The sequence below is a fragment of the Acomys minous genome (genome assembly GCF_964271855.1).
Source record: "Acomys minous genome assembly, chromosome: 2".
Lineage (NCBI taxonomy): Eukaryota > Metazoa > Chordata > Mammalia > Rodentia > Muridae > Acomys > Acomys minous.
This window is the reverse complement of record NC_140484.1, coordinates 76479962-76504321: the sequence shown is the minus strand read 5'-3', so window position 1 is coordinate 76504321 and position 24360 is coordinate 76479962. Positions and strand designations below refer to the sequence as shown.

The 24360-nt window shown below is 47.3% G+C and overlaps 1 protein-coding gene across 2 annotated transcripts in view; it reads left to right on the top strand.

Annotated features, from left to right (window-relative positions):
- The window catches only part of PRKCB (protein kinase C beta), a 345690-nt gene that overhangs the window by 234707 nt on the left and 86623 nt on the right, over positions 1-24360 (top strand). For both annotated transcript variants that reach the window (XM_084771914.1, XM_084771913.1), the window contains exons 8-9: positions 4880-4976; positions 13117-13263. In XM_084771914.1, coding sequence (XP_084628040.1) covers positions 4880-4976; positions 13117-13263 — 244 coding nt within the window. The remainder of the gene's footprint in view (positions 1-4879; positions 4977-13116; positions 13264-24360) is intronic.

Genomic DNA, 24360 nt, shown 5'->3' with positions numbered 1-24360 from the left:
TTATTTTATGTGTGTGAGGCTTTTGCCTACATGTATGTATGTGCAGTGTATGCCTGGTGCCTGTGAAGGTCAGAAGGCTTCTGGTCCCCTGGAACTGGAGTTACAGATGGCTGTAAGCAGCCAGTGTGGGTGCTGGGAGTTGAACCCAGGTCCTCTGCAAGGGCAGCAGCCAGTGCTCTGAGCTACTGAGCCATCTCTCCAGCCCCTTGCAGTTTTTCTTTTCTTATTTCCCTTTCCTTCAACTAAACTTAGTCTCCATTCAATTCAATACCCCTAAATACTCTATGGGGTATTATCCTATTTATTGTCTGTGAGGTACACATCTCAGCATTGATAAACCCCATATCTTCATGCCTTGTGGACCTTTTATGCCTTTATATTTTCACGTTGCTTGCTTAAGCTAAGTGCATAACACTTGTCTTGGTTCTCTCAGTAAAATTGTCAGAAGTTTTACATTTTCATTCCTGGTATTTTCTTCCATCTATGAATGTAGCAATGTCACTTTCCATGTAACTGCTCTTGGCTTATTTTACTGATGGAGTCACCCTTGCTGTAGCTAGGGTTTACCCCTGAGGCCTCACTGATGATATCCACACCGGTAGTTGTTCATTCTTTGGAAATCTACATTCCAGAACCCTCTGTCCTCAGGAGACACAAGGGAACAAAACTCCAGCCTCAGGGAGTTTTCTCTCTAGGTGGAGGGGGAAAAAACCATTTTAACATTAGAAGGGGAAAAAAAGCATGACGTGCTCCAGGCTGGTAAGTAAATGCCATCTGAGAAATGCTGGGAGCAGGGTTGGTATGTAGATTTCACGCAGTGCGGTCTCAGGGAAGAATTTACTGGCAAGGTGACATTTAGCAGGGGTCCAAGGGGAGGAGGGATTGGGCCCCACTGTTCTCTAGGGAGAGAGCAGCTTGTGCAAAGGCCCTGAGGCAAGCCTGGGCCTGGAGAACTGCAGGCATCCTGAAGCACTTTGTGAATCAAGGGCTAGGTCAGCACAGAGGAGAACTGGTGGCGGCGTGAACTCTGAATGCAGACGTTAAGGAGGCTTATTTTGCCTCCTCCTTCCCCCTTCTCTGTCAATACACCTCTGTATATGCTCTTAAAATAAAAATAAAACGTCACAGTGGGTTATGAGCCTGCCCCCATCACACAAATGGAAATTCATTTTTTTAAAGTCTGTATATATGGGTGTAGTGTGTATGTGCATGCACATGCATGTCCGTTTGTGTGAATAGTCTGTGGTACTTGTGTGCCTTGGCGTTTATGTGATATGGAGGCAAGAGGTCAGTCTCGGGTGTTGGTCATCATTTTCCAGGTTCCCTGAGGCAGACTCTGGCTCACTGCTCGGTACACCAAGCTAGGTGACCGCTGAGCTTCTAGGAAGGTTGGGTTACAGACGCAGGGTCCAGCTTTATATGGGTCTGAGGGCTCCTAACTCCATCCTTGATTGACAGGTAAGGTCTTTGTACTCTGAGTTATCTGAGCTGCAATCACACATCATTTTCTCTTGTCCTTTCCCTTCTCTCTTTTCTTTCTTTCTGTTTAAAAATTGGCTTTTTCTAGACAGGGTTCCTCTGTGTAACAGAGCCCTGGCTGTCCTGGACTCGCATTATAAGTCAAACTGGTGTCTGGAACTCCCAGAGATCTGCCTGCCTCAGCCTCCAAGTGCTGCTATAAGAAATGATGTCACGCCTGCCTAGAGATCATTTTTTTTATAGCTTCATCAAACCATTTTGTTGATCTGCCTCCATCAGACAGTCATCTGTTTTAAGGTGGGAAATGCATATCAATAAAAGAAAAATAATTCCACGGGGCTGGACAGATGGCTCAATGGTTAAATGCACCGTCTGCTCTTCCAGAGGTCCTGAGTTCAATTCCCAGCAACCACATGGTGGTTCATAGCCATCTATGAAGAGATCTGGTGCCTTCTTCTAGCATGCAGGCACATATGCAGGCAGAATACTGTATATGTAATAAATAAATAAATCTTAAAAATAACCACTCTACGATAACTGGCAGCTCAATTCTTATGTGTATACAGCTTTAATTATATCCTAATAAATCCCAAGACTGAAATGGATGGCTCTGAGAACGTGCACGTCAATAAAATGTTTGCCAACACATCCTGTGTTTTAAAAACACCTCCATTTGATGAGTGTGTGAGAGTATTGCCTCACTCTTAGTTGTCAGCTCTTAGTAATGTGCGTGTCAAACACTCAATGCAAGGATTGTACACATTCTGGATTCCTAATTATGCTCAGCCATTTGCAGATTGCCGTTTGTTTACATTGGTGAAGGACAGCCCTGGCTCTGTGTTTCTCTCATTGATTCCTAAGGACTTTTTTTTATAGGGGATGTCGTTTCCTGTAGACCACTTGCCCAGCAAGCACAAGGGCCTAGCTTCGGTCTGCAGCACTGCAAAGGAAAAGGACTCTCAATTCCGAGGATATTAACGTTTCCTCAACATGCATGTTATGAAATTCTACCCGTTCATATTAAATGCTTCTTTCTTCCGTGTGTATTTTTCTTAAGAGTGCAGAGAGTGTCTGTGTAACTCCAGCCTAATGCGGTAAACATCAGGGCAACTGCCAGAGACGCTGCCCTGCTCTGGTTTCTAATTCCCTCACTGTCGAGCGACCCACCCTCTAGTCACTGTCACCAGACATTTTTCTAAGCCTCGCCTCCTGCAGCTGTGTTTCTGCGTCAGTCAGATCCATTGCTTCCACCCGTTTCTTTCATTCGGTGGCTGTGTTTATGTGTCCCGTTGTCTTTGCCTCTCCTTGTAGAAAGGTGAGCATCTCGGTGACAAGTGTCCCTGCCCTAGTCCCTCAGGTCAGGATAATGGAGCCAGGAGCTTTTTGTAATCTCATGCAGGCCAGGTTTCCTGCTCCCTGGCAGAGGACCACAGCTAGAGACAGCTACGCAGGCAAGGGTCCCTCCTGAGCAAGAGATGCCCTTCTTTATTTACACTGGCTCAGTGCACGCTGTTGAGCTGGACAGAGTCCTTCCATGGGTGCCGCAGAAGTGCACAAAGTCTGGGCCTGTTCTTCCTGCTCTGCTTGTGGCAGGCCTGCTCCAGGAGCTGGACCCTCCTCCCAGCCTGCAGGGTGTGAGAGGATGGGACCCTCACTTACCCCTTGCTCATCTGATCCAGGCTTGTAGGGGCTGGGGTCCCCACTACCTATGAAAGCCAGTGAGCTGTATTTTCTGAAGGGTGAGGCCCAGCGTGGCTTTGGATACTAATAGTCGGAGTGTGGATTGTACTGACTTGACTTGTCCACTTCTGTTCTTAGTACTGGGCATAGAAGGTCCTGGGGGCAGCTGGCAGATGCCCTAGGATGCTGCGACACTGGACACTCACCCTCTGCTGGTCCCATCTGGATGGGGGAGGTATCTCGTTAGACTGTGGGAATACCTGCACCTCTTTGGACTACACCCACTGAGCAGAATGACTTGAAGGCTGAAGATAGATTTTTGGCTCACAGTTTCAGAAGTTTCAGTCTGTAGTTGATTGGTCTCATGTGCTTAAGCTGAGCATGACCTCCACATGTCTGCTGTGGCAGCCATGCCCCTGCACAGGTGCACACACAACTCTGCCAACTGTGTCACCCACAGAGCATGTCTCTCTGCTGAGTCATGCTAGCAGGCCTCCCTGCTGTCTTTTCCCACCCCTGTCTGTTCCTTCACACATGACCACAGACATGAGACAAGTAGTGGCTAAGCATGAGGAGGAGCCAGCTGTCCATACCCCAGTGGGCCAGACATGTGTTGTGGGAGGCAGGAAAGAAGGGCTGGGCGGGACCTCCAGAGCCAATGGTGACCCGCTTCCTACAGCTGGGTTTCATGTATGGAATGTTCCAAGCATTCAGATTCAAAATAAGTCTGTGAGGGACAGTTCACACTCAAAACACAACCCTGCCTCACTGCTCACCTCTGTCGCTGTCTCCATCTCTGTCTCTCTGTCTCTCTGACTCTGTCTGTCTGTCTGCCTCTGTGTGTGTGTGTGTGTGTCTGTGTATGTGTGTGTGTGTCTGTTTATGTGTCTGTGTATGTGTATGTGTCTCTGTGTGTGTCCATGTGTCTGTGTATGTGTGTGTCTGTGTTTCTGTCTGTGTGTGTGTTTGTGTCTGTGTGTCTCTGTGTGTGTGCACTTGTGTGTCTGTGCATGTGTGTCTGTTCGTGTGTGTCTGTTATAATGTGCAGAAGCAAAATCCAGAGACTCAGATAGACTTTGGATCCATGCTTATCCAAAGGAGCAAGAAGGTGAGGTGGGACCCAAGCAAGGCCCTGTGAAATGCCAGCCCTTGAGTGCATATCTACAGGGACACTGTTCCGTCAGTAGCCAGATACAGAGCCCCAACAACCCCTGCAGGGGAAAATAACACTGTGAGGTCTGTGATCATCTGTGAAGGACCAGACAGGGGATGGGTGGGAAAAGAGAGCAGGGAGGCCTGCTAGCATGACTCAGCAGAGAGACACGCTCTGTGGGTGGCACAGTTGGCAGAGCTGTTTGTGCACCTGTGCAGGGGCGTGGCTGCTGCGGCACACACATGGAGGTCCTCACCTTCCACAGTGTTTGAGGCAGTGTGTGTTGCTCAGCGCTGCACACGTAGGCTAGGTGACTGTTCATCTGTTCCTGGAGACTCTCTTGTTTCAGCCTCCGCTCTCACTTTAGGCATAGAGATGCATTACTGTGCCCAGCCTTATGTGCATTGTGGGGATTTGAACTCTGGTCCTCACACTTGCGTGACAAACGCTTTACCCTACTGAGGCAACTCTCCAGCCGCCAACACTGTTTCCCAGGCAGGCCTCCTGCTCAGCTTGATGCTCTCACGTGCAGTCACAGACTTATCCCAACACCTTGTCTCCCACTAGGTTCAAGTTACTGAGCCAGGAAGAGGGCGAGTACTTCAACGTTCCTGTGCCACCCGAAGGAAGCGAGGGCAATGAAGAGCTGCGGCAGAAGTTTGAGGTGAGGGTCTTCCACGGTTTCTATGGGAACCAGATCCCCCCGGGTCACCGTGATCTTTTGATGTTGTCCATGGTATGGTATGTACAGAGACCTATCATGACTCTGGGCTTCTCCAGTGCTCTTTCAGCTCCTAGAAAACTACTTATATTCTTCAAAACCCTTCCCTTGTGAAATCTTCCTTATACTTAGTTCAGACTTAGCCGTTTCTTCCTGAGTCCTCTTCCCATGCCCAGGGCTTTGTGATGCTGATTTGGCATGGAAAGGCAGTGATGGGGCTGGGGAAGTAGATAGAGTAGATGTGTTTTGTTTGAATTCTGAACTCGGGTCTGTACTGTTCTCTAGTCGATTGGCTACACTGATGACTCTAAGAAAGCTCCCCCAGGCTTTCCTCATACACAATCATTTTGTCCAGCCCTTGGAGTTGGGTGTGACCCTGGACCCTACTGCTGTTTGTTCCTACCTCAGATAAGCTCTTTTTCTGTCTTTGCGACCATGGACCCCTACTGTCAGCTCTCATGCAGTAGCAGGTTTGCAGACCCCTGCCAGTTTTGCAAAGGGAGATGTTTAGGGGAGGGTGGGTATAACTATGCATGGTATATGTGCGTCACATGAGTTGAAAGTATTTTCATGTGGGAAACATGGTGCTTTGCTCACACAGTTTAATGCACCAAGTGCTTATCCTGAAAAATTGTAAGAAGAGCTGAAACAAGATGAGTTACTATTGTTATTCATGAAATAACCACACTGGAAAATTGAAAATCATGACCATCTGAAAGTCTGTGGGAGAGGCATTAGGCATTTTCAAAGCATAGCATCCTTGCCTAAGAACACGGGGTTGTAGGGAGGGCCATGGAGGGAAAGGCAGTGGACTTAAAGCAAGAGGAGCCGGGTGGAGGGTGGGGGTGGGGGTGGGGGTGGGAGGGATTGCATTCAGTGAGGGGAGCATGTGCAAAGGCCCTGGGGTGTGGAGTTGCTCAGCAGTTATATGAGACTGGAAGAAGGTCAGTGAGAACAGAGGTGTGTGTTTGTGCGTGCGTGCGTGCGTGCGTGTGTGTGTGTGTGTGTGTATGTGAAGGGGTGAATTCCAGGAGAGTTTGAGGAAGTGAGTGAGGTCAGAGAATGTGGCAGCATTTACTCCATGAAGTATGCTATCTTCCTACCCAACCTGATGCATAGTACTTGATTACCCATGGGCCTTGGTCCTCCATGCAGTCTGGACAAAGGAAATGGCTTTAGATGCCGTGGGGGCTCCTGGGAAATGAGTGGGAATAAACACATTAGCCCTGGGCTTGCCAATCATCTTCCCTCCACTGTCCTAGTGTGAGTCTGAGGTATTCCCACAGGCTTATGGTCTGAATGCTGAGTCCCAAGAGGCATCCCCAATTTTGAACAGTTGTAGAAACCTCAGCTGGAGGAAGTAGGCAGTGGTTGCAGGTCCTTGTGGGTAGGCTCTTCCTGTCTTGCTCTCTGAGTCCTGTCCTCCATGATGTAAGCAGATGTCCCCTGCCACACACTCCCACCACCGTGATGTCCTGCCCAAGCTCACAGGACCAAGAGACCGTGGACAGATCCCTCCAAAACTGGGAGCCAAATACGTTATTTCTCCTTTAAATCATATCTGTCAGGTGTTTGTCTAGGTGACAAAGTGGCTCTCACATACAATGACCTTGATCACTGAAGGTTGTTTTTCTTGGTGGCTGTGCAAGCCTGGATAACTTGACAAAAAAGAACTTTCCCACCATGCAGGGTTGTGAATTGGATGTTTACAGAAAAGAACTGGAAGGCAAGACTTCCAGAGAAATCTGTCTGGGCTGGCAGTGTCTGTTGGCTGAAGCTGTTATGATTATGGGTAGAAAAACAAAACAAAACAAACAAATAAACAAAAATGGCCAGTATTCTCCTGTAGAAAATGAAGCCTCAGCTTTGCAAAATAATTTCTTCTGTCCTGAGGCAGCAGGGGTGACATTTCCAAACACCAAAGAAAACATTCTCTATGCGAAAAGAGCATTTGTCTGAGACAGTAATTGGCTTGAAGTACAGGGTTGTTTTATCTGCATGCGACAAAATATGTCCCTTTATCCCTAGCAGGAGCCTGCAAATACTTGTTTATGCCTGAGTTATAATCGCTCCATACCATAGTTGTTGATTAAAAAAAAAGCGCTTGCAACAGACTGAAATCGCTTTCAGACACATGGAGGGATTTTACTTGACCTTGAACGTGAGAAATGTAATCCCCACACAATAAGCAATTAGCACCCAGAATGAGTCAGGAATTACCTTCAAGCTCCTTATCAGGAAGGACTGTGAGTGACTGGCCACTGGGGCTGCCAGAATTGGGGTGGCAGTGAAACGTGGTGGGGTGCCTTGGGTGCAACGTGCAAACATTTCAGAATGTTCTCCAGAGACGCCCTCTGCCCCGGGCCTTGCCTGTGGGCTGAAGAAGAGGACTATTAATTTGGATGGTTCAGAGTGGATTTCCTGGTAGGCTTAGGATTCGCTTATTTAACAAAATACTTAGGACACGCTGTGTCATTCTGAGTGCCTTGCTTGTCATACCCCTGAAGGCTCCACTGGGACCACTCCCAACTGTTCTCTGTTAGAACAAAAAACTGAGGCCCGAGAAGGGAATAAACTCTCCAAGGTCCCAGGTCTGGTCATGGCCTTGGGTTTGAGTGTCTCTAGAAATTAATTATCAAGATCCAAAGCCTGGTCTGGAGGTACATTCCTACTCTCAGCACTTGGAAGGTGGAGGCAGGAGGACAGAGTGAGCAACAAGTCTGAGCCACACAGCAAGACTCTATCTCTCTAAAACGTATCAATCAGCCAATCAAGTGGTAGTAGTTGATTTGGGAACTGGCCCCTATGAGCCTTGTCAGGAGTGGGCTGCTGAGGAGTCGAGGTGAGGCAAGGACACTCTCGCTTTATGTCAGTGAGGGCTTAGTTCCAGATTCCTCTGACTCCAGCAGATACCAAATTCGGAGATAGCAGATTCTCCACACAGAATGCCATTGTGTGTATACATACATATATATCTTCCCATATACTTTAAACAAACCCAGACGGCTGAGAATGCACCTTACAATGCAGCGAGCGACTACTACCGTATTGTTTGGGGATCAAAGGTAAGGAAGGGGGTCTGTTCACGGTCAGTATGGGGAGCTTTTTCTTCAATGTTTCGTTCCCCTGGCTGCGTGAACCTGCTGCTACTAAGGATGACTGTCAGATCTAGCTGTTGCTGCTATAAGCAGCTAGACTTTAATAATTCCTTATCCCCTGCTCTGAAAGAAAACACCAGGAATTCCCGTGCTGAGTGTCTCTAGCCAGGGACAGGAGCTGGGAGCCTTATCCACAGGCCCCTTCCCTCACTAGCGGAGGCACCTACCCCTAATAAGGTGAGCGTGGTGTGTGTGTGTGTGTGTGTGTGTGTGTGTGTGTGTGTGTGTGTGTGTGTGTGTACTGGGGTATGCAGAGTGAGAGGTCTTTGGAGACAGCAGCCCAGAGGCGAGGGAGCATGCCTAACAGTCTGCCCAGGCTGCCTGGCTTTGAATCTTAGTTACAGGGGGAAGTTACTCTTTGAGCTTTCAACTCCTCGTCTGTAGCACAGGGATTCTGACACTATGCGTAAGATGACATGAGGATTGGATGACATCATTCCTCTAGAAGCATCTGGTACATCATAAGCATTCAAGTGTCTAATGCTGGTAATGGTGTTGCCGGATCATCCCTGGTATGCTCCTGTGGTAGGTGGGCGCCTCTTCAGGCACCCCTTGCTTTCTGGTCTTCTAGGGTAGCCAGGAGTGCATTTGGAGGCTCCTTGGAGGGGTAGGATACAGACAGACCTGAAGTCAGGATAGATGTTGATCTGAGATGGAGCTTCGAGCCTTGGTGGTTCCCTGGCACGTGATGCAGAGTGACACAGCTCCCCTCGGAAGGGCTGGCCTTCTGCTCTGCTTCTGTTCTGGCTTATCTGGCTGCCAATTGCAAGATGAAAGGCAGCCGCCGGTGGACGATTGTTTCCGTTATGATTTTCATTTTCTGTCTCTTTGATGCTGGACCTGCTAGGCACCTGCAACTCTGGGAGCTGTAGGAAGTTATATGACAGGTTCTTGTCTTCAGAAGGCTCATAGAGTCAGGGGAATAGCCCCAAATGCTTTCAGGAGCCAGGTACATAATGAGGAGGCCTGGTCCACCCAATGTTGCCAGGTCTACTTCCTCAGAAGCTCGGAGTCTGGTTTTGTAGTGTGCTTTTGTCTTTAGTACTAGGAAGAGAACACAGGCTTCGTCCATGCCAGGAAAGTGCTCTGCTACTGAACCACACCTCCAGTCCAATTCTGGATCTTTATAAGACCTCTCCTAATTTTTAGCAATTGGCAACAGATTTAAATGTTAAAGTAACAACAAATGTTGGGCAGAATAGATTTCTTACTTAGGTCCCAGGTAGTAAACTAATATGCTGTTGCTATAACAAAGTACTGAAGCTAGGTCGTTTAAAAGAAAAGATTCCTTTTGCCCACTCCATTTTGGAAATGGAGAAGACTGCACAGCCTCTAGTGAGAACCTGACTGGGTCCCAGCACCAGGGAGAAACAGAAAAGGAGCTGGATGCAGGCGGAAGGGGCTCAGCACACGGGTGGCTTTGTTTTCCAAAGGCTTCTCTGGAGAGAGATAAGTCCACGAAACCAGCATCATCCCTTCCAGGGGGAGCATCCAAGCCACACACTCACGTCCCTCAGGGTCCCATTTCTTAAAGGTTGCGTCATCTCTCATGTTGGACTGTGGACCAAGCCTCCAGCATGGGGACCTTATCTAAACCACAGGACACAAATGCAAGCTCTGCCCCCAAGGACTTTTAAAACACTGAGATGGCTCAGTGGCTAAGAGCACCAGCTGCTCTTCCAGAGGAAAGACAGGGTTCACATTCCAGTGCACTCACAGGCGTCTCATGACTGTCTGTAATCCAAGTTCCAGGGGACTTGACGCCATCTTCTGGCCTCCATGGGCACTGCATGCTTGTGGTGCATTGACACACTTGTAGACAAAACACTCGTGCACATAAAATAAAAATAAAATGAAAGGAAAGACAAGGCTCCATTCCAGTTCATTGGAGCAAATCCAAGTGGAAAGAAAAAGACTGGAAGGCATGAGCTCTTTCCTCACATTGCAAAGGGACCTTTGTGCTTCAGGACCTCCAAGCCGATGGACATGCACTCCCAATGGCTGGGCTTGGAGCACAATGAGAACCAAGTGTGGGAGTCCAGTGCATCCCAAGTCAGTTACAAAGGAAACAGGAGACACAGTGACAAAGCAATGAGACTGGGAAGGAGGCGTGGGTCAGTCAGGAAAACCTAGGGGGCTGGAGGGAGGTTTCAGGATGGTATAAAGATGTAGCCCAAGAAAGACAGGCAACTCTTGTCTCGGGCTCCTTTCTTATGTGAGGCCTTTATCCACATGAGATGGTCATATGCTTTGAATCACCTTCTCCTCCCTTGCACCCTATGCCTCTATCTCTCAAATGTCTTTGCCCTTAACCTATTCCTGCTGTGTGTTGGATATCTTAGGCTTAAATATTAAAATGTCTTACTATAAAACTAGTCTGAGTCCTGGGGCACATGTTTTGTTAGTACCCTCAAACACCACCAACTCCCATCAGTGTGAGATGATTCAGTGCTGAATTCTCAGCAACCCAGAAAAGCAGGTGTGTGGAGGGGTCTCAGGAATGTTCTGATGAGAGGAAGGCGAGTCTAAGCGCTTTGATTCTATCTGGATGAAAGTCAAGAACAGACAACCCTGACCTATGAAAGTAGAAACCAGAGCAGAGATTGCCTTTGGCTTTAAAGGAAGATCAGCTGCAAATCTCCCTGGGGAGTTGGATCTGTTCTCTCTTGTTTGAGGTATGGGTCAAAATTCACAGAGTGATCTGTGCATTTCTCTGTTTACGTCTCAATTATTTATCTATTTTTATTTATTTGTGCATGGATGTTCATGTGTGTGAAGTTCCACATGTGTCCATGTGCACATGGAAGCCAGAAGACAATCATGGGTGTCCTTCCTCAGACACCATCCTCTTTTATTTGAGACAGGGTGTCTCACTGGCCTGGAACTCACCAAGTAGGCTAAGCCACTGGTCAGTGAGCCCAGGGACCATCCTACCTTCTCCAGCTCCCCAGCTCTAGAACTCCCAGCATGCATCGCCACACCCAGCTTTTTATTAATGTAGATTCTAAGGTGGGAACTCAGGTCTGTGTGTTTACAAGGCAAATACTTTACCAACTGAGCTATCTCCCCAGGTCCCAACCTCAATATTTTAAAAACACTAATTAAGAAGATGAAAAGCATCCTGAGCCTTGCAGCCTCGCTCACAGAATGCCAGCAATGGGATGCATAGAGCATGGGAAAGAAACAAATTTGATTCGGCCTTTGTGTGGAAGGAGGACTGCACAGCACACTCTAAAACCACACCCGTCAGCGATTTCATCTCCTCATCCAACCCTCCAAACATACTTCTTACCTGGTTGGAAAGAGCAGTGGGTACCCAGTGGCTCAGAATGTAATCTCTCCTTTTCTGCCTTCCCTTCTCCCTCTCCTTGTCTGCTCCAGTGGTGACAAGTCCATTTCCCAACAAACATCCACTTCATCCACTCCCCACTCAGAAAACATATGAATCCAGCACAGGCCCCACCCCATGCCCCATTTGGTAACTAATTTGGTAACTACAGCTCCCTCCTCACGGCATCCAGACTCATATCCATCCACTGGGCTCTTCCACTTTACCAAGGTGTCCTTCTGGAAAAACTATGGTGGCAGTATGGTCCTTCTGAAAAACCTTTCAGAGGCAGCGCATCATACTCAGAAACAGCTGCGACTCCCTGGTGCAGCTAACCAGGTCTTCATAGCCCTCTGACCCTGTCTCCCAACACCTCTGTTTGGCCTTTGATTGAGCTTTACCTAGCTCTGGGTCAGTGTTTAGTTGATTCAGTGTACTTTATTTTCTCTCCTGTAAGTGTTGCTTGGCTGCCAACACAGATTCTTCACCTGAGTTAACATGCTCCACAAACTTATGCAAAACCGGGTGTGGCTATCGCATGCAATGTAATCCCAGTGCTCCTGTGGAGAGATGAGAGGCAGAGACAGGAGAATCCCTAGGAACTAACTCGAGAGCCAGCCAGCCTGGTGCACACAGTGGCAAATGGTAAGAGTGGCCCTACCTCAAAGTAGATGAGGACTAATGCCTGAGGGTGACCCCCACTTCCACTTGTGTACTCAGGAGCATACTCACACCCCCACTTTACGCCCCGCCTCTCCTCTCCTCTCTCTCTCATTGGGGGCAGAGTGAGGAGTGAGATAAACAAAACTCTAGGAAGCATTTTGTTGTCTGTCATCAAAAGACATGAAATAGTGAAGCAATATTAATGGTGGCCATTCGTCGGGGTCTGCCTGCAAAGAACACATGGCACTGTCACCATCACTTTGCCAGGGGTACTGAGGTACTGAAGGGTTCATCTGCCAAGTGCACTCAGTTGCCTGTTCTGCTCCACATACTCATCCGGATACCCCGAGAACCAGTGAAAACCAAACTGGCAAAGCCCGTGTCCTCCGGGAGCTTACATTCTGGTATGAAGGGAAACAAAAATTATGAAACAAGTGTGTGTGTGAGGAAAGGAAAGTAAGTGAGGACTGCAGTGACTAACCAGTGTTTGTGTACAGCACCTGGGAAGGGCTCTTAGAGAGGCAAAACAGCTTTGGGGGGAAAGAGTGCTTACTCTCTAAACGGATGCAAGGTCTTAGGCAGCAGGGGACGCAGTTGCTTGAGAAGCTTCCTGTTGGCTACCGTGAAGCCTTGTGGGGAAGGAGCCCGTGTGGGTCCTTTAGGTGACAGGTGGATGCTAACAGCCCAATGAATTCCAGGGCTCCCGAGAAAGAGATACGACGGCTTCTGGAGAAGGATGCGATTTGGGGGATAAAGAGAGGTGCAGGGGCCCAGGATGGCCTCTAGGCTGCACAGTTTGCAGAGTGATGTAGACGTGGGCGTTGCCCAGGATGGGTGCCTGGCTGTAGGAGCCACAGCACCTGCTGAGCTCATGCATCTTCCTACCAGAGTGCTCCCAGCCCTCATCCTGTGTTCTTCCTATGTCTTCCTCCAGAGAGCCAAGATCGGCCAGGGTACCAAGGCTCCAGAAGAAAAGACAGCCAACACCATCTCCAAATTTGACAACAACGGCAACAGGGACCGCATGAAACTGACTGATTTCAACTTCCTGATGGTGCTGGGGAAAGGCAGCTTTGGCAAGGTACGGCATGGCTTGGTGGCTGCGTTCCCTTCGCACAGAGCAGCTGTTCCTATGGTGGGAAAAGAGGTGCATAAATGAATCCAGAGCGCAGCCTGTACTGAACATCACAAAGAAAACCAATAAGGGCTATGTCACTTACAAACTTAGAGGGGACCTGCTCACGTGATCTAGGGGGACGGTAAGAATGGGAATGAGAAAGGGGAGGTGAGGACATAGCTCAGTTATCGGGGTGCTCATCTGTCATGCATGAAGTTCTGATTTTGGTCCCTAGCATAGCAGAAACCAGACTTAGGGGCACATGTCTGTAACTTCAGAAGTTGGGCCTCAGGCAGTGGAGGCAGGAAGGTCCTCTTCAGCTGTGTAGTGAGTTCAAGGACAGCTTGGAATACATGAAATCCAGTCTCTTAAAAAAAATAAATCAGAGCAAGGAAAAACTGTTCCAGCAGAGAGGACCGCAGCGCCAGCATCCTGAGGTGGGGAGGAGTTTGATGCATTCTATGTGCAATGAGGAGGCACTGGTTCCACAGTGACATGAGAAGGAGGGCACACTAGGTGTCATCAGGAGGCACTGGGCCCTCAGTGACATGAGCAGTGACAGGAGGTTGCAGAAGGAAGCAGGGTCCTGAGCACGCTGATGGTGATGAGCCAGGAAGGTAAGTCTGGATTTTGTTCGCAGTGCAATAGGGAGCCATTGAAAGTTTTAAAGCAGGGAAGTGACATGATCAGGTTTGCTTTTGGAAGAGACCGCAGTGGCGGCTGAGCATGGGAACAGTTCCTTTTGATCAGCAGCACAGTTGAAGGATGACTCTGGGACTCATTGAGAGATCCTGGATGCTTTTATAGACACCGCGAGACGCTGTTTTACCGGAGTTGAGATTGTGTTATAAGTATTCCTGACTTGTTTAGTGTTGTTTGGAGTCCTCGAATCCCTTAGAGTGCCACAAAGATGTCTGGTATAAATCTCATCCCGTGAACTCAGGTGTGCAAGAAAATGAAGGTTTCTGTTTCTTCTGTGAAACATAAACCAGAAAACTGAGTTATCCTTGAATCCCCCTATATGCTCCATCTTTGCCCTTAGGCCCGCCCCCCCCCCCCCCCCCGTGTGTCCTTCCATGTTACATACACTCCACTAGTCAGTCCTGTTGGGTCTCTCCAGGTCTATTCAGCACCTACTAATTCCACTCCATCTTCAGCAACAAAGCCCTCAGTGAGGCCACCTCAGACTCTCCTAACTGGTGTCGCTCTCCACCTTGCACCTGTAACACACACATCCTTCACTTAGCTCTAGTGATTTTTTTTTTTTACAAGCTTACCTTAGCTTAGACGTCTCTCCTGCCACAGTTCAGATACTTTCTCTGTTCCATTCTCATTCTTGACTTAAATGACCTCTATGGCTTACTTTGGTCTTTCATTGCTGCTTGACATTTTTGCTTTGTCTTCTCCTGTCACCAGCATGTTATAGATACAACGGTGGCTGTTGGGTGCCCAAAATGGAGCCAATTTTTTTCTTCCCATGGAGCCTTGTTGACATCCTCAATTCTTTGCATGGCTGGCTCCTTTTTCTAATTGACATCTCTACTTGGACAGCACTTCTATGAGGTCTTTCCTAACCACTCACTTATTCTCCTATTTGACAGAGGGTCTTGCTAGCCCAGGCTGCCCTCCAACCCATAATCCCTCCTGCCTCAGCCTTCTCTTCCAGTGCTGGGATTACAGGAATGTGCCACCTTGCTCAGCCATTCTGCATTCTATTTTGTCTACTCAAGGAAACCATTAATGGATGACACTCCTATTTCCATATTGGTCTGTCTCTCTTCCTGTTCTAAGATCTACATGACCCAAGAGGAAGACTATCCCTTGTTGTAGTCAATACTGGATTTCAGCATCTCAGGTGCATGCTTACATTTTCTTTTGCCTGTACCAAAGTTTTCTGCCAAGATTCAATAAAAGCATCTGAAATGCGGCCTCAGAATTTGAAGAGCCCCAGCAGGGAATGAGAATGAAATGAAGGGACAGACACCCAAGGGGATGGCCAAGCGACACTGAGGCCCACAGGGTTAGACAATAGGCAGTTGGTCGTGGTCCACACCGCTGTGTGAGTTTTCCAAGAAGTGGTGAGCAGCTCGGATGTGGGGTGGAGAAGCAAGTGGTAAACTTGACTAGGGTAGGATTAGGGGATCCATGAACTAGATTATGATAACAAAGTGTCTGGGGATTCTGGGAAGGGAAACGGCAGTTGCAGTTTACAGAAGCTAGTGTGTAGCAGGTGACCAGAAAAAAAATTATTAAGCAAAGGAGTGGAAATGGTGCCTAGACAGAGTTAGGAAGGAAAGATAGCAGGGAGAGAGGCATCACTTGGTGGGAGAGAAGGAATCTACAGAGGCCTGGAGATGAGCTATGGAGCAGAGAGTCAGGATGTTTAGAATGTTAGGAAGGATGGAGCAGCTTCCCCAATGATTATGAAGAACAAGGCCGAAAGGAGAAGTCTGATAGGCTGAGTCTAGTGGGGAGTCTTGTTTTGTATCATTTCTGAGGTAACCTGGCCTGTCCTTGAGGCTTCATCCCATCCGCCTCATCCTCTCACATGCTAGGATCATAAGGAGCAACACTGTACTCAGCCTCATGAGGGAGTTTTAAGATTTTTAAGTTTTAAATTGGGTGCTGTGATGTACACATAAAGCTACTCAAGAAGCTGAGGCAGGAGGATTGCTTGAGCTCGGGAGTCAGGCCAGATGGGCAGCATAGTCAGACTTCCAACCCATAAAATTAAATAACTGTTAGTGCACACTCACACACACATGCATATACACACACCACTCAAACACACACAGACACATTTATACACGCTCACACACACTCACACATACATGCGAATGAGCACACACATGCTTACACACATACAAACTTACATACACTCTCACACACACTCACATACTCTCAAACATACTCACATACTCACGCATGCACACACATGCTCACACCCATACACACAGTTGCACATGCACACATACACACACACAGCTTTTTGATATGTAATTTTCATTCATTATACTCTCTCATGAAAACAATGCAATCTAGTGGTTTTCAATTTGTCACAACAATCAGCATAGTTTCAACATTGTTTCCACCCAAGAAACTCCATAATCCTCACAGTCTTTCCTCATTTCTTTCCTCTCCAATTATATTTTAAGCCAGCCTTGTATTTACATGGCTCACAATTAAAATTACATTAAAAGGGTAAACATTGGAAAGTCTTGCTTCCACCCAAGTTTGCCCACTTCTGTGACCCCTTGCTAACCAGGCCTCTGTATGTGAACTTTCATTAATTGAATTTGCTTCTTTCTAGTCTCCCTGAGCTCATTTACCATTCTTATTTTTGTCCTTGTTAGCTCAAAAGTCAGTGTACCATGCACATCCTTTTGATCATGGAACGATATAGGTTGGAGCATTGCTGATAGAAAATGGAAGTTCCATGGGGTCTTCTGGAAAGAGCTGAGGTTGGGGTGCGGTTGGGCAGGGTAGTGGGAGAATGGATCATTGGGGAACAGTGAGCAAGTAAGAGAGACTAGATCATATGTTTCCATGGAAACTGTTATAATAATTGAGAGTTCTCTTGCAGACTGGGGATGCAGCATTAAATAAATCACAGATAGAATAACAGCCCATCATGAAAGCAAAACAGGATCACAAACACTACTATGATCATTTAAAGCAGAGTGATCCATCGCCACTGTTGTGGTGCCCACAGTGGTTTGGAACAAATGCAGTTTTGTATCCAAATGCAGACTTTGAACAATTTGCTTAATCTGCCTAGGTACGTAGATCAGTCCCCTTTATACCGAAGAACATGGCCACAAGTCTGTTGTCTCCCTTCAGAAGATGAAAAGAACCACCCTTGGGGCTTCGCACCTCCCTCCCCCAGGTCCACAGTATCAGATCTGGCCCAGAAAAACACACACTCTCTCAACAAGCACGGTGATCATTTGCAGAGCAACGGAGGGTGACGCGAGCATGCATTTTGTTAAGACCTGTGAAAATGACACAAGGGCGAAAGCAAGTGTGAGGCCATTGCATTCCAAATGTGTCACCCAGTCCTGGAAATTTGCAAGAGGAGAGCTGTTTGGACAGTTAACTCATGATTACCAGGAAGGTTGTGTTGACTGAGCAGGGCTTGTTGGCTTGTCTGATTTCCTTAGAGACAGAGGTGTCTAGCAGTTCCATGTATGTGCTGTGAATATATAAACAGGGAAGAAATGTACAACTGACCTTATCATGTTAGCATGATGACTACCTCATACATTATCTGCGCAGCACAGACACAGGTCTTTTTATTTTTAATAATAACGTTTTCTATTTAGTCTTTGACAGTTTTATACATTTATATCTAACTTTCATACAGTGTATATTGATCATATTCCTCCACCACTACCTCCCTACAAACGTTTCCAGTGTCCCCGCCCAGCACCATCTCTTTCCCACTTCATGTCCTTTTTATTGTTATTAATAGCTTCCTTTTCATTGCCCACATATATGGAGGGGCATCCTGAGGAGCAGAGGCAACCTACCAGGGGCCACATCCCCAAAGGAGAGTGAATCCCCCTCCCTCAGCAGCCACCAACTGCCAGGTGCTCCTCCAGAAACGGGGCTTGCTTCCCCACACGACATCTTTGTTGGAACTGACTGGCTTGGTCTTGTGCAGGGAAGCACAGCTGTGAGTTGATGTGTGCAACAGCCATGCCATGTCTGGAAGTGAGCATTTCCACATTGACTGGCTCTTACATTCCTCTCCCGCCCCGCCCCCCCCGGCCCCGCCCCCGGCCCCGCCCCCGGCCCCGCCCAGCCATCTTCTGCAGTGTTCCCTGAGCCTTGTGCGAGGGTTGATATGAATGACCCACGCATACCTGAGAACTCAATTATTTATACTCAGCACTTACACCAGTTATAAGTACCTACATCAGTACTCACAGCAAAAAGACGCTTCTCTGACAAAATCTGAGAGCAACATATGTCATAAATATTTAGGAGGAAGTTTGACCGCGTGAGGAGCGTTTAGTGAAACGACAACAGTATATTCCTCATGTGGGCCTATGATCTCCCGAGTCATGGGCTTCTGATTAGGTGAGCTGGCCTCAGATCCAACCAGAAGCCATAATTTTCATGCCACTACTGTACTGAAGGGCACCTCTCTCCAGGAAGGTTGGTGTTGTAGCATTCAGGGTCCAGCCCTGGTTAGATTCTTCTGGCACAGTAGAGGCTAGCCAACAGGTAGAGAGGATCAACTGTACACCACAGATTTAAGTCTGTCATCCAAAAGTGCCAGGTTAAACACCTGTTTTTAGGGCTACTATTGCTGTTTTCCAAAACTCATGTATACTTATGGTAATGTAGTTTTGTTGTTGTTGTTGTTGTTGTTGTTTTTGTGTTTTTGTTTTTGTTGTTGTTGGTTTTTCAAGACAGGCTTTCTATGTGTATCCCTGGCTATCCTGGTCTCACTTTGTAGTCTAGGCTGGCCTTGAACTCAGAGCAATCTACCTGCCTCTGCTTCCCAAGTGCTGGGATTAAAGGCACGGGCCAGCACACCCAGCTCAGTGTCGCATTTTACTTAGTTATTTTTTTTAAAGTTATACAAGAGCTGGGAAAATAGATCAGTTGATAAGTGTTTGTGATATAAGAATGAGGATCCGAGTTCATAGTGATGGCGTGACCCTATAATGCTAACACTGGGAGGTAGAGTCGTAAGGATCCCTAGGGATTGCTGGCCAGCTGGTCTTGTCAAATTGGTGAGATCCAGGTTCAGCGATTAAAAAATAAGGTGGAAAGCAATAGAGAAAGACACCCAATCAGGTGCCCACCCTATGCTTTCATGTACATGCACACAGACACACACACACACACAGATACACACACACAGACACACACACAGACACACACAGATACACACACAGACACACACACAGACACACACATGGAAAAGTATAAGCCAAAAATCAGATAGGAACGTTTTCCACATTCTCTTATGTCTTACACTCTGCTGTGGGAGATCTCTCTCTCTCTCTCTCTCTCTCTCTCTCTCTCTCTCTCTCTCTCTCTCTCTGTGTGTGTGTGTGTGTGTGTGTGTGTGTGTGTGTGTGTGTGTGTTTCAGGGTAGGCTGGAGGTGTGGAGATGGCTCAGTGGCTAAACGCTTGCTGAGTAAACACAAGGAACTGATTTTGAATGCTGGAACCTATGTACAGCCTGGTATAGCAGTGCACATCTGTAATCCCAGCATTCCTGTGGTGAGATGAGAAGTACAAGCAGGATGCTCTTAGACCAGATAAGCCAGCTAGCTTGACATGTACAGTGGCAAGCATTGAGACCTTGAGTTAAGGTGAAAGATGACTGATACCTGAGGTTGCCCGTGGTCCCCACACCTGCACCAATCACATATGTATACCTCAATCACACATATGAGTGCATAAACACACACACACATACACACACACACACACACACACACACACACACACACACACCTCAGATATTTAAAAGGAAACTCAAATCTACTACCTACTACCACAAAGGTCTATGTAAAATTGTATTTGTTGCAAAATAATTGTTAATAGAAAAGATGGAAATAGCTTAATGGTCCATTCATTGAAGTGAAGTTTAAATAGTAGTGGTTTATCCGAGATACATTTAAATGAAGTGTCTTCCTCTTACTGTCTTTCTTTAACATTTATTCTTCTATTAATTGAAAAACAAAAAATAAAAAGAACTATGTAATGAGCATCCACAATACCTGCCACGTAGACTGTGCAATTAGCAACTGACTTTCTTTGCTTCATTATAATCTGTCCATCTGACTGCCTTTTGGCAACACATTCTTAGTGCATCTTAGAGTCAGTGGTAGAACTCTGCATGTGTTAATCTACGCTCTCCAGCACAGTCCATTTAGCCAGGACGCAATCATGCAAGGTCAAAGGTATATACAACAAAACACACATTTCTTAAGTGTGTGGTTCTGTGCATGTTGACATAATGTGCACTTTAAAACACAGTGGGGCTATAAACATTAATCAAGAATAACCGAAGGAGCAGATGTGAGTGCAGCTGTGGCCTACAGTGGGAGACTACAGGAAGGTAACTTCTAGATTAAATCACTGGAGGCCTTGGAGGAGAGGAGAGGAGAGAAGAGGAGAGGAGAGGAGAGGAGAGGAGAGGAGAGGAGAAGGAGGAGAAGGAGAAGGAGGAGGAGGAAGAGGAGGAGGAGAAGAAGAAGAAAAGAAGAAGAAGAAGAAGAAGAAGAAGAAGAAGAAGAAGAAGAAGAAGAAGAAGAAGAAAGAAAAGAAAAGAAAAGAGAAGGGAGGAAGGGAAGGGAAGGGAAGGGAAGGGAAGGGAAGGAAGGAAGGAAGGAAGGAAGGAAGGAAGGAAGGACCTGAGGGTGCCTTCATCCTGACTTAGGCTAATTTGTGTAATAGTCAGGATATGGACTCAACTGCTGTAACAAATAGATTCCCAGAGGTATACTGGCTCAGATGAAATAGAGGTGTAATTTAAGCCATAAATAGGAACACCAAGATGGATGTTCCTGGCCTCGCCCACTCTCTCCATATGATAATTAAGGAATAGAATTCTTTCTGCCTTATATGGCTCCATTAGTCTCTCCAACCTATTCTTTACATTCGGAGGATAGCGGGGGGGGGGGGGGGGGAGGAACAGGGAGGAGGAGGGAGAGGAGGAGGAGGAGGAGGAGGAGGAGGAGGAGGAGGAGGAGGCAGCTCAAGCTGCTTTGTTCCAGAACTGACATACATCTCTTCTGCCCACTTCCTATCAGAGAGATTTCATTCCATGGCCATGCCTTGCTGCAAGGGACTCTGGGAGAATGACCGTGGTGGCTCGTAAGTGGTCTCACTCATCCTCCCTGCTTGACAGCTCTGGCTGGGATTCCTCAGTGTCCCAAAAGACCTTTTGACTTTTTCCTTAGGAACATCCAGTTTCTCACACCCCACAAACAAAAAAAACTTGAAGCGCCGCTTCCCAGTGACATTTCCTTGTGTTCAAGTCATGGGACATGCCAGGTGCTGGAGCTGCCTTTCCTGGGCCCCAGCAGAAGCCAGGAATAAATCAAGTAGGAAGCAGTCAGCAGCTTATGAAATTGAAAGGAAGAAGCAGTGAGTGCTTAGAAACTGGGCACCCAGGTATCACAGCCACAGTTGCTATAAACAATTCCACCCTGTTCTATGGCTTGGTGTGCACAGAAGGCAGAAAACACCAGCCTTTTCTATGGCTTGATCTTCCTGGAACGGTGCCAAGGTCCAGTACTTGAATGTCCGCAGATGGCGAAGAAGTGGACCTGAAGTGCCTGAATGTCCCCAGAGTCCAAGAAGGCGTCCTTCCACACTCTGAATTTAGCTGCTGTCGGCCATGGTGCCAGGGCTGATTTCCACAGCTCAGCGTTTATACCAGAGCGGAACACACATAGGTGCAATCACAGATTTGATATGCCAGTTATGTATTTATATTAATGTGTTCTAGGAGAGCCTAGCAGTGAAAGGTAATTTTGTTCTTATACTACAGCTAGTGTGAGAGCCAAAGTTATGTTTTCAGTTTTAAATGCTGTGCCTAAGAGATCCATAAAATGAAAATGCCTCTAACCTGTAAGCTTCTTGCCCCAGGACAGATGCTTCCTGAGGAGGCTCTTGTGCATGTAAAATGACAAGCCATGTGTTTTCGCTCCCCTAAACAAGTATGTTTGACCCAACTGCACTGTATGTGCTTGGCCACATAGGAGGGAGGTATGTAAGCATGAAGTACATCAGAATACATGTTTGCCTGTGACTGGACCTGGTGGGAAATACATCGCCTTATAGGTGTGCCTTTATGAGCCTCTGCAAAAATGTGACTCATCACCATTTTCTGGGGACCCCGGAATGGGCCTGGCAAGAGTCCATCATCCTGGCCGGTATTTAATTAAAGCTTGCTTCAGATTTGGCTCAAAGGTTGTGGTAGTGGTTTTATACTCAGTCGATGGGATTAACACTAGCACCAGCCATGCAGTTGACGAAAGCAGCCTTCAAATTTGAGGCTCACATATAATTTCACACCTTGATGGCCACTCTATTTCAAAGGACATGAAATCTTCCACTTTGATTCCAGTGTGGCAGGTGCCAATCTCCCGTCCGCTCCAGAACCTCTCCTTGAGAGGAGGCTCATGCTTCAGGGTCCCTCTGTCCTTTGAGCATCCTTTCTATGATCTGGACCCCCTCCATTGTTTTTGAGCATTCTTTCTATGATCTGGACCCCCCTCCATTCTTTATGAGCATCCTTTCTATGATCTGGACCCCCCTCCATTGTTTTTGAGCATCCTTTCTATGATCTGGACCCCCCTCCATTGTCTTTGAGCATCCTTTCTACGATCTGGACCATCCTCCATTGTCTTTTGCATTGAGTGGATATAGAGAATCAAGCTGCTCCTTTGAAATTTGCAGCCTTGCCAGCTACTCCATCTTCGTCCTTTACAAAGTGGCCTCTCCAGCTAGCAATCTTTGAAAACACCTGTCTCAGGCTGTCCATCATTCTGCAGATCCACCACCCAGATTTTGAGGTCATGCTTTTCCGTGTTTGTTTGAGACAGAGTCTCTCCATATAGCCCTGGCTGTCCTGGAAGTCTGGCCTTGAACTCTCAGAGATCTGCTTGCCTCTGCCTCTGCCTCCCAAGTGCTGGGATTAAAGGTACAAATGCCTACGCCCAGCCCAGAGCTTTTGTGAGCAGAGAGCCATCTCAAGGGAGATAATTCTTTGTTTTTATAAGTGTCCACTGACATCCATAATTAATGATTTGGTCACAGGTGTGTGTTTGTGTGTGTGTGTGTGTGTGTGTGTGTGTGTGTGTGTGTGTGTGTGTGTGTGTTTGTGTGTGTGTGAGTGTTTTGGGGGGCATAAGGGTAGGAGGGCTTATTGAGTACCTACTGTTTGCCAGGTACTCTTTCACAATAGTGACAATGTCTATCTATCCTTATGGACTTGCACAATACGGACAGTGGTAGTAATGATGACAATGGTGGTGTTCTCATACTTTGAGTTCTTACAGTGTGTTGGGGCTTAATAAATGGTCCATGTGGATTAGCTCCCAGATGTTCTATGACGTAACCACACCATCCCTCCTTTGAAGGTGACAAGACCAAGATGACAGAAGGCTGGAGTAACTTGGTGAAGTCACAAGTTTGTTAATGTCATTTAATGTCTCAAATTTAATTTAGAAATTCATGATTTGTGGCTCTTAGGATGTATGGTGGTTTGGATGCACATGGCTCTCTTAGGTTCACAGGGAATGGCACTCCTGGGAGATGTGGCCTTGTTGGAGTAGGTGTGGCAGTCGCTTCAAGTGGGCTTCGAGGTTTCAGAAGCCCCAGCCAGGCCTAGAGTCACTCTGCCTTTTTACTGCCTGCCAATCTGGATGTAGAACTCTCAGCTCCGTTCTCCAGCATCATGTTTGTTGGCCTGTCACCATGCTCCCTGCCATGATGACAAAGACTAACCCTCTGAAAGTGTAAGCCAGCCCCAGTTAAATGCTTATGTAAGAGTTGCCATGGTCATGGTGTCTCTTCACAGCAACAGAAACCCTAACTGGGACAGGATAGAACCTAGGACCTTGAAGACGTTAGGCAAATATCCCACTACTGTGTTAACTCCTCCAGTGTAACTTCAGGCTCATAATCGCTTGATACTAAACCCGCACATCCTAGCTTATCTCAGTGTCTATAGTGCCCATGTATTTGAATATGCTAAGCAATTTCTCCACTTATTTTTCACTTCCCCCTCAGCACCAACTTTCTTTCCTTTTTCTTACTGTGAGCTGCTGACCTGAGCGCTGGACAGCTCCCTCTCACCCCTGTGTCCGTGAACTAGCCTGCATCAGTAAGGTTCTTGAGATGCCCACGAGCTTGCCTTCACGCCTGTGCCCTCTGCCCTCCTGCACGGGTTTCAGGTTGGTGCACTCCTCCAGATCACAGAGGCGTCTCCAGGAGCAGGCACGCTCAGCTGCCTCCTTTGCAGTCTTGACCTCCATTTGTCCAAGCCTCACTCTCTGTACTGAGCTACTCCTCCAGCCCCATTCC